Genomic DNA, 13,403 nt, shown 5'->3' on the forward strand with positions numbered 1-13,403 from the left:
GCATGCGCGAATGCGGGAACGTAACACGCATGCTGTTAAGTCAAGTGGAGTAAAAGCGTACGAAAACAAACTACGGCTGAAAGACAGACTGTCACCCGTAAAAAAACATCACAAGAGAGGTAACCTAAAATCATTTTTCAAGTAACCCAGAGAGCCTGATGTTACTAAGATAATGGCAACTCCAGCTATTCGAATGTTTCGGAGGTTAGAGGGTCTGTTTTGTGTGTACAAACCCTCTGGTGTCCACTGGAAACTCGTACGGGACATCGTCGAGACAAATCTTCTTAAAGGTGAGTCGACTGAAGATAACATGTCCTTTAAAACCTACACAATGGCCCATCAAAACACACTTTCAATTACATTTCTATATCTGCTGTGACAGTGAGTCACGATACAGCTAGCTAAGTCACTCATTTGGCTTTTCAACCTTCCATACAAATCCCTGTTGATCCCTGCATGTGTACTATAGGTTTGAATGCTACATCGTCCCAGCCACTTCCTCAGGAGGTTCGCTTCTTGGTACACCCAGTCAGTGAGACTGAAGCACCCAAAGGACTCACAGTGTCTGCATCCTCCGTGCCAGTACTGGCCAAGCATCCTCTGGGTATGTGTGTCCACTTGACTGCATAATTTCTAATCTCTAAGGTCACACTCAAATAACTAATATTTATTACTGCAGTGCACCTAAAAATAACTGGCTAATGTTTATATTTACAACTCAAATATACCATTTGTAGTTTACTTAAGAAATTATTTCATTTGATGTTTGTAAAAGATCATGACATTCTGGTGAGCCACACTGTCCTGCCATTGCAGACCTACAGAAATATAATTGTAATTGATTTAATAAATCAATTCACGACAAGGTCATGCACCTATTTTAGGAGCACAAAAACTGTTATATGCTCCACCACATACTCGTAAATTGACTGCATTTTTTATCAACTGTTATCAAAAGTGGTTGAGATAGTGAGCCAAGTCAAAGTTAATACAAAAAATGAGTTACATGTTTATTCTTGCTTTACTGTTGTAAAATTAAATGCAAGTACATTTTTTCCCCCAAAACTGCACTCTTGTTTCTTTATTGTTGCTGAATGATTTAGATTTATCAACTATTGTCAGATTAACATTGTCATTGTAATGTTATTTGAAAACCTTTGTTTCACAAGTAGAAATGGCTACTCTGGAAAATATCTTTTTTAGTTTCACTCACCTGGTCATTTTAAAATCATAGACTGTAAAATGTTTAGGGTTAAAATAGACCATAAATCGTCATGCCTGATGGCTTATTAGTGACTTCAGAAGTGCAGTTTGATATTTGCTTGAATGACTATAAAATAGCAGTTGTTACATATGTGCACATTGACTATGAGTGAATAATATTTATTTCTTTTGTGTTTTTAGTGACTGGACCTGAATTCCAGCATATCAGAGTTGGAGTAGGACATCGCCTGGATGCATTTTCTTCTGGTGTTCTGGGTATGATTATTTGCGCTGATCGCATGAGAACGGTTTCAGACCATGTTGTATTTCATATATGAAGTCACTTAAAATATTCACACCTTTTTAAATGCAGTTCTGGCTCTTGGGAATGGAAACAAGGCCATGAATGATCTCTACGGAACACGAGTCACAAGGGTAATTTATCATTTCTGGGTTTTCCATCAGATTCATTGGAGAAACAATATACACAGATTTAATGCTGTTTGGTTTGTTTCAGGATTACACTTTGGAGGGGGAATTTGGGACTGCAACAGATGATTTCTCACACACAGGCAGAGTTGTGGAAAGATCCACTTTTGGTAAGATACCTCACTTTGTATTTTTTTTCAGTTTCATCAGTTTATACGCTTAAGAACACATTGTTTTTGATCATTACAATTGAGTATTTTTTATATAAAAAATTTGATCTTACTTAAAATAATTGGTTCACTTGGCTCACAACTTATATTTAATAATGTCTCATCTCCATTCACTTTGTCACACTGTAACTGTAAATGCTTTTTAGATTATTTTAGATCGTATTTTCATCAGTTGCTATCTAGCATACTAGTATATGTAACTGTGCCTTTTTGAATGGAGGACACATGTCTTAATCACCATTCATCATCATCATCATCATCATCATCATCATCATTAATAATTGTGTTCACAGGTCACATCAAACAGGATAAGCTGGACAAAGTATTGGCGATGCTGCAGGGAGCCAATCAAAAGGCCTTGTTAATGTAAATTCACTAAACATTCATCACATTTCTATAACCATATTGATATACTTGGTCTTAAGTTCCCTCCTTATTAGATTGTTTCCCTCTGTAATCTACTTTTGAATAAGTGCCCACATGATCAGTCCACAAAGTGCTTTCAGCAGAGGCACAGTAGAGTGCCAATTGAGTATTTGTAGATGACCGTTTTTTGTTATTTCTTTTTAATATACAGGTATTCCAATGTAGACATGCACTCTCAGGAAGCCTATGAGATGGCTGTGCAAGGTTTGCTAGGTCCAGAGGGGAAATCGCAGCCTATTTTGACAGGCTTGCGTTGCCTTCACTTCCAGCCCCCCAACTTTACTTTAGGTAAACAATCTTCAATTGAACAGACATAAGGCCTCATTTAACAATTTAAAATATGCAAATGATCAGGATACATACTGATATTCTTTTCTCTGTTTACAGAGGTGCGGTGTCTAAATGAAACTCAGAAATATTTGCGCAAAGTTGTGCATGAGATAGGACTTGAGCTGCGCAGCACAGCAGTGTGTAAAGGAGTTAGACGGACCAGAGACGGCCCCTTCACACTACAGGATGCCCTGACCCATCACCACTGGACTGCTTCTAATGTTATACAGGCCATCAGACAATACCACTCTAAAAAGAATCTAAAATATTCCCACACACAGATGAAGGACACAGCATTACAACCAACTGAAGAGAGTACAACATAAAAAAAACCTGCAACAAAGCAGTGGTAGGTAGAATTACATGACTTGTTGCTGTGAGCAGCAGTTAACACAAGTCACAGAACTGCTCTACAGGGACTCTGACCCTCAATTTCCACAGGATGCGGAACGGCTGCAGATCAACCAAATTACTCCAACGTCGTTCCGGAGCTCACATCCAATTTCCGCAAGATCCGCAGCCATTCCGCATCCTGTGGAAATTGGGTGTGAGCTTGAACTTTAGTTGGAAAAGAGGTGTGAAAGACCACAGATCCTGGTTCCTAAAAGAGAAAGTATCTTATTGGACACAACTCAATATATTATGCTTTTGTTTGATATGCAAACTTCTAGAGAGGCAATTGCAGTATATTTTCACTTTTGTTAAATGAGTAATAACTCATTCTTCAAATCCTAATATGAGAGTTTGTTATCATGAAATAATATACAAAATAATTTGACATTTTGTTTCAGATTCTGTTTGGTTGTGCCACCATTTAATATTTTGAGTTTATGTCCATGTTTATAGACAATATATTAAACTGTGCGTTCGTGTGGTTGGTGCCATGAATAGAGGTTTTGTTAGTTAAATCAACACTCTTAAAGGTCTGTAGATGACATGATGCATCTACAATATCAGAACAAATGCTCCCCCAAGTGTACAAAAAAAAAAGGTTCTTTTCTTTGAATGACTTGTCTGGCAGTATTTGAAACCAGTAATTTCCAAGACAGTCCTCATGTTTACACTTACTGGTCCCATCCAGTTAACTTGGTAAACAACCTTCTTATCTCTGTAGTGGTTGCGTTTCAAACTAAGTACAATCAACAGACATCTGCCTGCCAGCTTACCCACTGAGAACATTAGAATGTCTGTAATGAAGGACAGCAAATGATGACCACAATAGTAACTTTTGACAGTACGCCATGCAGCTAGAAGATGGTGACCTTGTCTTTCCCAATTTAAAAGGTTTTTGTCCATAGTTTCCCCATTATATTTTGGGATTTCCTGGAAAGAACTTTGTAATTTGATACTTATTATGGGAAAACTAGAAAGTTCCTTGAAATAGGAAATATTTATTAATTCATTAGTTCTTAGAAATGTTATTCTTCATTTTTTCCTGTTTAGCTGACCTGCTGTGTACTAACTAAATGTCTCAAGGTTACAGCTGCAATTAATTGGAAGTTCACTAAATTAATAGTTTCTAGTTTCCCTGTAATACTTACAAAATGGCATTGTTCTTTCCAGAAAACCTATCGTAATTGATTAAAGTGTTCTAAAATGACAGTTTCTGTAAAACAATAAAAGCGAATTATCTGAAGACATGCATAAGATTAATTCTCCTTGTGGTTAGCCAGTGAAGTCAGAGCCAATCCCTAATATAAATTTCGGAGTAATCCGTTCAATATAATTTGACATTTATTGTCCTTTAATGACATTGAAAGATGTCTTGGCATTTCTGTTTCTCACCAAAGCCCTTTTGGGATGGTATGAGGTTATTGCAGTGGCGCTATTGTTGTCGTGCACTTTATACCATTAAAGGACTTGTTGTTTCTGTGGAAACACTGTTGTCTTTGTCCGTCTGGAAACTTTCACGAGGACACAAATTAACTTTGTGAGAATGTAGTTGTCATTGTGGAGGTTTATTAAGCATGAGGCATGCCATCAAAACTTGATTATAGGTATTTGGCCACACAAATTAAAGGGAAATACACAGACACATTAAAAGAAAATCAATATTTATATTTAAAGCCCATTTATTTCTCTGCTGTTGTCTTTAATACAGGTATGAAATGTATGTATGATTTATCTGGCAGCTGTGTGACAACTGCAGTGGTGCCAATGCCATACATTTAGAACAGATGTTTGTCATACAAAATCATAAATGTCATTTTTGTATACCAAACTAAAGCTACAACAATGAAAATATGCTCTTCTTCAAAGGCTTACTGCACACGTTAATTTTAAACACACTTTAACACTGACATATAATAATACTAGTATAAAAATACTATAATAGTAGATCCTTTAAAATATCAATTTGGTACCATGTTTTGTAACTTCCAACCTGTCAAGATTCAGCAACAGCAAAATGGCATTGTACTGTACATACACATGGAATATATATTTGTGTCATGAGAGTAACATTAAGAGTTAAGTGTAGATAGCTGTACAGTATAGAGAATTTTCTCTTTGTGGATTTGTTTTTAACTATAAAGGATCTGAGAAACCTTTCTGAACAGAAAGTGCTTAAGTACTAAATGTTTAGTTCCCCAGTGGGAAAAGTTAATGAATCTTAAAATGCAAATACCTCAGTCTGTACAAGACTTTACAATAAATCTAACAAGCTAAAAGAATCCAGTATTCATTATGTGATACCTATTTCCTTAATCACAACTGTTCATTGACCTGCCTCTACGGAATGCGAGCACCAGCTACACGGTATAATTCATACATTAAAATAATACTATTAAGTTGGTAGAAATACAAATATACGTACATCTAAAGATAATTGTAAATAGAAAATTAAACTTGTATGCGTGTCAATGACTTGTTAAGTACTTTAAGCAAACTTTTTGAAGTAACCTGGTTCATTATAAAAAATATTTGAGGGTTGCTTCTTGATTGTAAAATTAATAGCATATGTCTTGCAAAATTTGAATTATAATTGACATTTCCCACCTTAATTGATATCCTATCGGAACCCTGTAAATCGGAATTTAATTGATTCGGGAAATCACTGGTTATACTCCACAGTTTGTTTCTCCACTTTTCTGAGTTTTCAGACATCTTTTTCAGCAACATCCTGATGATTTTTTCTTGTTGGGCTCTTTCTTTAACTCCATGGCTTCCTCTCTTGTGTTGACTTTTTGGCTCAACATCCTGGCAACAACAACACAGTTAATTGCATACTGGTAAATGGCAAGCAGCATCGCAGTGCAAATAATCAAAGGACATGCTTTAAAAAAAGTCATGCACGTGTGGTAGGCCACACAAGACAAAGGAAATATCAGTGAAATAAGTTACCTGGCCACAGTTTCCAAAGACTGAACCACATTTTCACCTGTGGCAGCGCTACACTCCATAAATTCAAAGTTGTATTCCTGTGAATGTAAAACTGCTGCGTTTAGTCTAGGTGTTTGATAATCAGAACTATTTAGTTATATTCTGAGCTCAAAGTGTTAGAGGAAGTAACACTACATTTCCATACCTTTGCCAGAACTTCCACCTCCTGAGTTTTAACTTGGCGCTCTGCACAATCACTCTTATTGCCAACAAGTAAAACGGTTACATCTTCTGCAGCCCCTTCCTGCAAAACATACAGTAAATTAGTTTGATTATTGCTTGGATTTAAATTCAAACATTTTAGACAGTTATATCCCATCACTATAAATCCTGAAAGGGAGCTGGCAGGGGGAGGAGTCAGCAAGCACTTTCTGTGTCTTGTAACTGATATGTGTGGCATGTATGTAGGAGACAGAGGTTTCTTAGATGCTGTGCATACACCTTTCAAAATGTCTCGCTTTCAAGGGCGGTTTTGTTGCCATACCACACTGTAACTGAGAGTGCAAGGACACTCTCTTTTTTACATTCCTCAGTGTGATATATCAAAACAAGTATTGGCATTGGTATTAAAACATTTTAAGGCTGGAAAGTTCTGTTGCAACTTTCCGTCATGTCTGGCCTTAAATATATCCTGTAGTTTCAACATCTGTAACAAAAAAACATAATATACCAAGCCCGTAGTGTGGATATAACATACCTGGATACAGTTTGCCCAGTAGCTGACTGCAGAAAAACTCTGAGAAGAAGTGATGTCATACATCAAGAGAAACGCATTGGCTTTGTGGAAAATTTGCCTTGTCATGCTGTGAAACCTTTGAAGGATAAGAAAGTATGTAATTAGAGTGATTTGACTTATTTTTTAAACCAGGAGAGGCTACTAACAGTGAGAAACACCGGGCCTTGAATAAAAATATCAAACGTGTTTGGGTTTTTATTTGCATTTTCAGACTAATATCCGCGTATGTAAAAAGGAAATGAAAACGGGCCTGACATTACACTGGGTTAAAAGGAGTTTACATAAATGATGATTTGGTGTGTAGATCTCAGTGCTGGCATTAGGGAGGCTCTCTGTAAACTGTTAATTAAGACATTTAGTGAACTTATACTGCATAAGCCGAGAGCCTTTTCACTGTTTATTTCAATCATCTAATATGTCCATTTGAAGATTCAACAATGCATGCAAGTTAACCCCACCTCTGCTGCTGGAAGCAAATCTGTTGTGGTAACAACACTAATATTAACATTGCTGAGGTGCAGCAAACCAGCTACGAAACAAGTTCAAATCTGGCCTGAGGGCGAGTTCTGATGTGATTTGGGCACATTGTCCAACACATGTTTAGGAAGGCTACAATAGCAGGTGCATAGAAGATGTGATTTAATTACAGCTGCCCTGGGCCACAAGAGAGGCAAAGTGCATCTACACACAGAAAATCCAACACCACTTGCAGAACAGCCACGCCAACCTAAACAGCAAACTAACAGATAATGACTTCTAGCCTATGACCTTTCATCCTGCAAAGGACCAGGCATCTGGAGGATCCATGTAAGGCTGCTGGACCTGACAGTGTATCTTGTTGTTCCACAATAAAGTAGTTTCTTATTCTACAAGTGTTGCTGGAGTTCTGTCCCCTTTAAGCTATTTTTCCTAAAAAAGTTACGGGAGCAGGGAAACACACCAGTCTTTATGAAGTGCTTCAAGATGCTAGTCATGAGGCACATGAAGCTAGCAAATTAATTTTTTCTTCTTTCAGGACAGTTTCAAGAATTACCCAAATCTAGCTCAACAGTGACAAATTAAAGGGTTCCCAAAACATCTGAAAAGTTATTATTAATGCTGGATGTAGTTTGTGGTAACACATTTCAACCTACTGCTACTTATTTCCCATTGAAAAAAAGTATTCTGTGCAATACAAAGAGCTTTCACCTTTTAAATGTTTGATTACAACAGCAGTAATTAGTACAAGGGTCCCAATTATGGAGAGAAAAAAGAAAACAGGGCACTTACCTTTCTTGCCCAGCTGTATCCCACAACTGTAGCACCACATGTTTCCCATCCACTACCACAGTCCACATGCAGTGATCAAGTCCTACAAAATGTATTTCTGTAACGTTATTCTGTATATTTACACACATTTATGGGAATACAATTGGAAAAAGATACAGATCTTACCAACAGAGGCGGGTAACTCTAAAGAAAACTTCCCACTTTGAGCTCTTTTCATAAAGGAGGTTTTGCCCACACTGCTGTCTCCAACCATTATCACATGGTAAGTGTTTGATTGAAGATTTGCTGCCCTGGAATTACCTGCTGAAAACAAAAACAATTTCTAGTCACACTTTATATTTCTATCCCTCCATATTAATCTTCCCTCTTTCATTATCTCTGGCGGCTGTGTGTAATTGTTGATGTTCTGTTTACCCAGAGAAAACTTCTGTTGACTCTCTTGAGCCAGGCGGATTTCAGCAGAAGGATGTTGAACAGGAGTCACTGGTTTAGGTATCTTCTCACTGTATACAGAGAACAGAGAACCAAGCCTACTTCAAATTAAAAACACAGCGCATGCAAAACAATTCTGTTCACATTTAGACAAGTTTTAAGCTGTCAGACGTCAGTATATCCTGTCAATTGATGCATTTCTTTGACATATTCTGCTAAACTCTACAGAACATAACCACAAATACATCTACAAATAGATATCTCAAATTTGAATTGGAGATTAAAAAAAAAAACATAAAAAGGAAAATATCATTTTTTAAACTAAAAATGTTATTGTGATTTATTTACAAAAATACATATTTCAAGGTTGCGGTCAAGGTTGCTTGCATTTTCTCCCAAAGGAGAAAAAAAAACTGTCTTGGATCATGGGATATGCTGCATAAGAAGAGGCACTTAAATAACACTAGAGAACTTTTCCCACTTCGGTCCCCCTACAGGTTGGAAGCAGAATTGTCCCAGTATGTCTTATTTTAACTACAGATCTAACTAAGTCTAAGACAACTAAACACACAATAAGAATCTCCCTTCAGTCATCTCACTGTGCCGTAACTCCTATGTCTTTGTCTCTTCTCCATTAGTTGCCTGTTAAAAAGTTCAACCGACAGAAGGACAAATCTTTGTAATGATAGTGCTTGCATCTCATATCCTAAACCGTTTACACTGTGAGCATCAAAATAACTGTGTGGCAGTCACACTTTCGTCTCCCTCATCTCCTTCCTCAGACCAGTTTTGAACTCATTACAGCAGACTGCTAATCAGCATGTTAGGAAGCTGGATAACAAAAGAAAACCGTGTTCACATAATTTATGCTGTAATATATTTCTATCTTTACTGACAGTTGGTCCAAGTTGATATGAATGAAGCTTCATCTCTGATCATAACCAAGACCAGGTACATCCACACTGTGTTGTTCTAAACTGAGCCTGGACCAGCCTTGGAGGCCGCAGATGCAATATCTGTGTTGCTCAGCATCGGACTTACCTAACAGGTTGCTCTGTTGCCTTTGAGGTGCTGAGGTTTGATGATGGTTTCTTGTCACTTGTATTAACCTGCACAGACGATAACATCTCAATCATAAATTAGGGGTGATTTACTTTAATTTGCAGATTTCACCTTCAATCTTTGAGAGTATATTGTTTTTTCTTAAAAAGGATAACCTTATTTTGTTTCATATTAAGGGCTGGACAGTCAACAATTGCAGATCCAAACTTTGTTATTTGATAGGTTTCCCAGGGATAATCCTCTGGTACAAAGGAAGTGTGGCGTTTGTTTTGTGAAGGTTTATTTAAGGACATTAACAGATTATCTGGAATATATACTATTTGTACAACAATGTAATATTACAACCACTAAAATATGAAATTGCATGGAAAGAAAAAAACAGGGCTTTTATAATTTGTATTATGAACTTCATCTGCGTTACAAGTTACATTTGTGTGAGACATTTTCTATGTTGTTGAAGTTAATAAACACCACAATTAAGATCAAAAAGCAAGATGCATTTTTATGTTCTCCTTTTCAACATGAGAAACATGTTGTGTGGACCGCATGTTCCTCATTTTGGTTCATTGTGCCTTTTTGTTCTTACAACAATCAGTTGTCCAGTGTGCAAGAGGATGTATGCAAATGGGAAGTGCAGCCCAACCTAGGCTTACTGTGAAAAAGACCACTGCCACATGTCCGATAATAATCAACCATTTCAGGCTAAAGGCACAAAAACACTTCACAATGTTTAAAAGTTTGCTAAGAACTGGTCATAACTAATAAACCAACTGAAATCTAGTGCAAACAACTGTTTATCTGCCTGTTTAACAGTTTACAGAAAATGTGAAACAATCATGACTGAAGATTCCTACTAGAATGTCTTTGATTGTAAAAAAGAAAGAAGAATTTTTTTTGCTTACCTCTGATATTTTGTCCGGGCCTAAAGATTCTTCCCACAGCTCTTCAGTTGTCTTGTTGGCACTTTCATCTGTGATACTTCCGAGATCTCTCCCAATTTGTGCATCAGTCATTTGGTCCCTTTTTGCTGTTTGATATTCATAGTTTTGGTTTCCATGTGACTTTCGGTGTGATCCCATTTTTCTCGTTTTCCTACTTGATGCTGATTCTGACATTAACTCGTGTTTGGGAGAAGTTGATTGTGTTGCGGGGAGATAATTGGGAGTTAGTTGATGCTCTGTTTCTACTAGTTGACCATGTGAAACAGGATTTTCTTCAAATGTCTGGTGAGGTTTGAAGTAATGCTCCACAGTTTCAAAGTCCTTTTCTTTCCTTTGCTCAGAGCCACTGTCTTTGTGAAGTTGTAGCACACCTATGTTGCCTGAGACTCTTTCAGTCTCTCCAATTTCAACAATAGTTGCAGCCTCTGTTGCCTCATTATCCTCTTCTTCCTTTTCATACAAGTCTTCCCGTTTTGTCCGTGATCCGAGACTTCTGCGGGTGCTGCCAATCTTTCTTCTCTTGTTGGTTGAATCAAAATTTGCATTCTTCATCTCGAGAATTTTATTGTGAGCTCCTTCATTCGCTTTGTCCGGCTCTTGTATACTGGCCTGAGCACTCATGTGCGCTTCTTCAGCTCCTCCTCTGACCACAGATTTCACTATTTCCAAATCTGCCACAACAGGCTCATCAGCTGATTTCAAAGCTTGGTCATTTCTGACGTTTACACACTCTGGCCGTTTCTCATAATTTTGTGGACTCTGTGTGGTCTCACATAAAGACACACAGCTCTCCCCTGTGATACCAGTGTTTGTAGTGTCCGTGTTTGCAGACAGCATTGGATTTATTGAATTTCTTCCAGCAAGCACAGAGGTGATATGCATCTCAGTGGTGGTAAAATCATCTAGCTGTGACGACTCCACACTAACCTCTACATCACTCTCACTGTCCCTTACATTAGATACGTGAACAAACTCAACAGGATTAACAACTTCTTTATTGTGTAGGACAGATAGCTCAGCAAGGGGAGTATTTGAATAATCTATGCCTGATATCACGTTGCTCTGTATTATCTGCAGGTCAGACCTGGTCATTTCCTGTTGTTCTTTACTCTTAGGACTCAGTGATGGCTTTGCATGTTCATTCTGTGACAGCTCTGCAGTTACAATAATTTGTAAATCCTCTACTGCTTCCATCTTGTCAACATTGCTCATGTCAGCTTCTGTGTTAAAGTCACTTTCTCTTGTTTCACCTCTCTTTTCCTCTGGTTTCCTATTGAGTTGAGTCTGGCGAGTAGATCCCATTTTTCTCCTTTTCTGTTTGGATCTTCCTTTCAAATTTTCACTTTCATCTAAATTTGTTTTTTCTTGTATCCGTTGTTGGCTGGAAGTTCCACTTTCCACGGATACATCCCCAGCTGGTTCTGCTTGGATGTTTTCCTCGAGACCAATGTCAAATAGACCCAAAGTATCAGTTTTGTTTTGTGAAGCAGAAAACAGATCAGCATGTGTGATCACCTGTGGAATATTAATTTCTTGGGCTTCATGGTCTTTCTGTTCTCCATCTTTATCATGTCTAGAAACTTGTACACACATTGAACTCTCCACTCCTGAATTGTAGGCTTTTATTGTGACATCTCCAAGAATTTGTAATGTACCATTTGTCTGTTGCACTTTAAATTCGTTGTCACAAGATAAAACTTCCGTGTCATGGACGTGAAAGGCTCCTTCTTGCTCAAGACCATCAGCGATTGGCCTGGTGATGACATTTTCGTCATATGAGATATTCTGTATGTCTGAATCATCTTTCCAAACTGAGATGTTTGGTGATTGTGTCAACTCCATGTTAACTGCGTCACATCCTGTAAACTGACTTAGATTCTCAGTCTCTTTTATGAGTTTATTTTCCGTCTCATTAACTTCCTTGGATTTGACAAAGTCGTCTTTTCCTGAGCTTGAAGGAATGTCCGCTGTCACAACTGTACTGCTATCCATCACATTCTGTGACGAAATTGTGCCTTCCTCCGACCTCTTTTCTGTATTTTCTTCGTCATTTACGGTGGATCCAAATGTTCTTATTTCCCCAGCAGGCTTGACGACTAGGTTGGTTTGCTCTTTTAATTCTTTCTGCCTCATTGCTTCTGTTACATATGATGTTTTGGTTGTGTCCTTGACCTGCGGTCCTCTATTTTTTCGGTTTGACCCAAATTTCCTTCTGTTCCCTTTGGTGTTGAAGTCTGTGGGACTTTGCCCTTTGATGCTCTGATAACTGTCCAACGGTTGGGAGTCCAAAAGAACATTCATTTCTGAATGCAGGGTTTGTAAAGAAGATTGACTTTCCTTTGTTGAGAAATTATCAATATGATGCATTTCTGTTGGCTTTACCTCCTCTTCATGGACTTCATTTATAGCATCTTCTGAAGGCCGAGCTCCTCTGATTTGAGATAAGTTCATGTGCTCTTTTTGGTCATCACTTGTAGACAACTCTTCCTTTAGTGACGAACATATTGCTTGTTCGACACTGCAGTGAGGTTCTGTATGCTCTTTGGGGTGGTGTTCATCTGTAGTTATCTCTGCTGTAATAGAATAATCTATATCTTCTGATTTCACACAGTCCTCACTTCCCAAGTAGTTGGTCTGTAAATTTCCATTTTTCCAGTTTCCTGTTTCTGTTAAAAAACACACATTGGGAAGTTTTTCATCTGGCATCTCCGTAGAGTTTGATTGCTGATCTACTGTTAAACTTGAATGTAAGTTACCGCCAACAAGTGCATTTTCTTTTACTTGATCACAAACATCTTTAGTCTGAGAGGTGTCTACGCCTTCTATGTGGCTCATCTGTGGTTCCTTGATATCATACATATGAGAATCCTCATGATTCCGCCCTATGGACTCAAAGCTGCTTTCTTTTGTAGGATGTTCATCCTGTTTGTCAGAATTTGAAGTTTTCTGATTGGTAGGAGAATC

The 13,403-nt window shown here is 37.8% G+C and overlaps 3 protein-coding genes across 6 annotated transcripts in view; 1 reads left to right on the top strand and 2 right to left on the bottom strand.

Moving 5' to 3' along the window:
* Positions 1-5: 5 nt before the first annotated feature.
* On the top strand, positions 6-3,595 carry trub2 (TruB pseudouridine (psi) synthase family member 2). The gene is made up of 9 exons (XM_034869834.1): positions 6-290; positions 470-604; positions 1,405-1,479; positions 1,577-1,638; positions 1,721-1,802; positions 2,156-2,228; positions 2,440-2,576; positions 2,676-3,040; positions 3,165-3,595. Exons 1-8 carry the CDS (start codon positions 173-175, stop codon positions 2,942-2,944), a joined length of 951 nt encoding a protein of 316 aa, XP_034725725.1. The 5' UTR covers positions 6-172; the 3' UTR covers positions 2,945-3,040; positions 3,165-3,595.
* A 962-nt stretch (positions 3,596-4,557) lies between these two features.
* rab44 (RAB44, member RAS oncogene family) lies at positions 4,558-13,247 on the bottom strand. 4 transcript variants are annotated; one of them, XM_034869825.1, is made up of 10 exons: positions 11,531-13,247; positions 10,401-11,485; positions 9,478-9,545; positions 8,419-8,507; positions 8,170-8,307; positions 8,005-8,086; positions 6,697-6,811; positions 6,145-6,243; positions 5,961-6,037; positions 4,558-5,816 (listed from the first exon to the last, which is right to left on the bottom strand). In XM_034869825.1, exons 1-10 carry the CDS (start codon positions 13,143-13,145, stop codon positions 5,729-5,731), a joined length of 3,456 nt encoding a protein of 1,151 aa, XP_034725716.1. In that variant the 5' UTR covers positions 13,146-13,247; the 3' UTR covers positions 4,558-5,728. The 4 variants fall into 4 exon arrangements, with proteins under 4 accessions (XP_034725716.1, XP_034725717.1, XP_034725715.1 ...); XM_034869826.1 differs by having other exon boundaries at positions 10,401-11,229; positions 11,305-13,247; XM_034869824.1 differs by having other exon boundaries at positions 8,170-8,304; positions 10,401-13,247.
* The window catches only part of LOC117943425, a 4,424-nt gene continuing 4,195 nt past the window's right edge, over positions 13,175-13,403 (bottom strand). Inside the window, exons 4-5 of the mRNA XM_034869539.1 lie at positions 13,229-13,354; positions 13,175-13,179 (exon numbers count right to left, since the gene is read on the bottom strand). Of these exons, the coding sequence (XP_034725430.1) occupies positions 13,175-13,179; positions 13,229-13,354 (131 nt within the window). The remainder of the gene's footprint in view (positions 13,180-13,228; positions 13,355-13,403) is intronic.

The sequence above is a fragment of the Etheostoma cragini genome, chromosome 4 (assembly GCF_013103735.1).
Source record: "Etheostoma cragini isolate CJK2018 chromosome 4, CSU_Ecrag_1.0, whole genome shotgun sequence".
NCBI classification, from domain to species: domain Eukaryota; kingdom Metazoa; phylum Chordata; class Actinopteri; order Perciformes; family Percidae; genus Etheostoma; species Etheostoma cragini.

Bases quoted from the DNA above. Each gene is read 5' to 3' on its own strand.
- trub2 (XM_034869834.1), top strand. From the start codon at position 173: ATGGCAACTCCAGCTATTCGAATGTTTCGGAGGTTAGAGGGTCTGTTT. The intron at 291-469 runs GTGAGTCGACTG...TGTGTACTATAG, and splicing joins CGAGACAAATCTTCTTAAAG to GTTTGAATGCTACATCGTCC. The intron at 605-1,404 runs GTATGTGTGTCC...TTGTGTTTTTAG, and splicing joins ACTGGCCAAGCATCCTCTGG to TGACTGGACCTGAATTCCAG.
- rab44 (XM_034869823.1), bottom strand. From the start codon at position 13,145: ATGCCAGATGAAAAACTTCCCAATGTGTGTTTTTTAACAGAAACAGGA. The intron at 9,546-10,400 runs GTAAGCAAAAAA...TCGTCTGTGCAG, and splicing joins GCCCGGACAAAATATCAGAG to GTTAATACAAGTGACAAGAA. The intron at 8,508-9,477 runs GTAAGTCCGATG...CTCTGTATACAG, and splicing joins GCAACAGAGCAACCTGTTAG to TGAGAAGATACCTAAACCAG.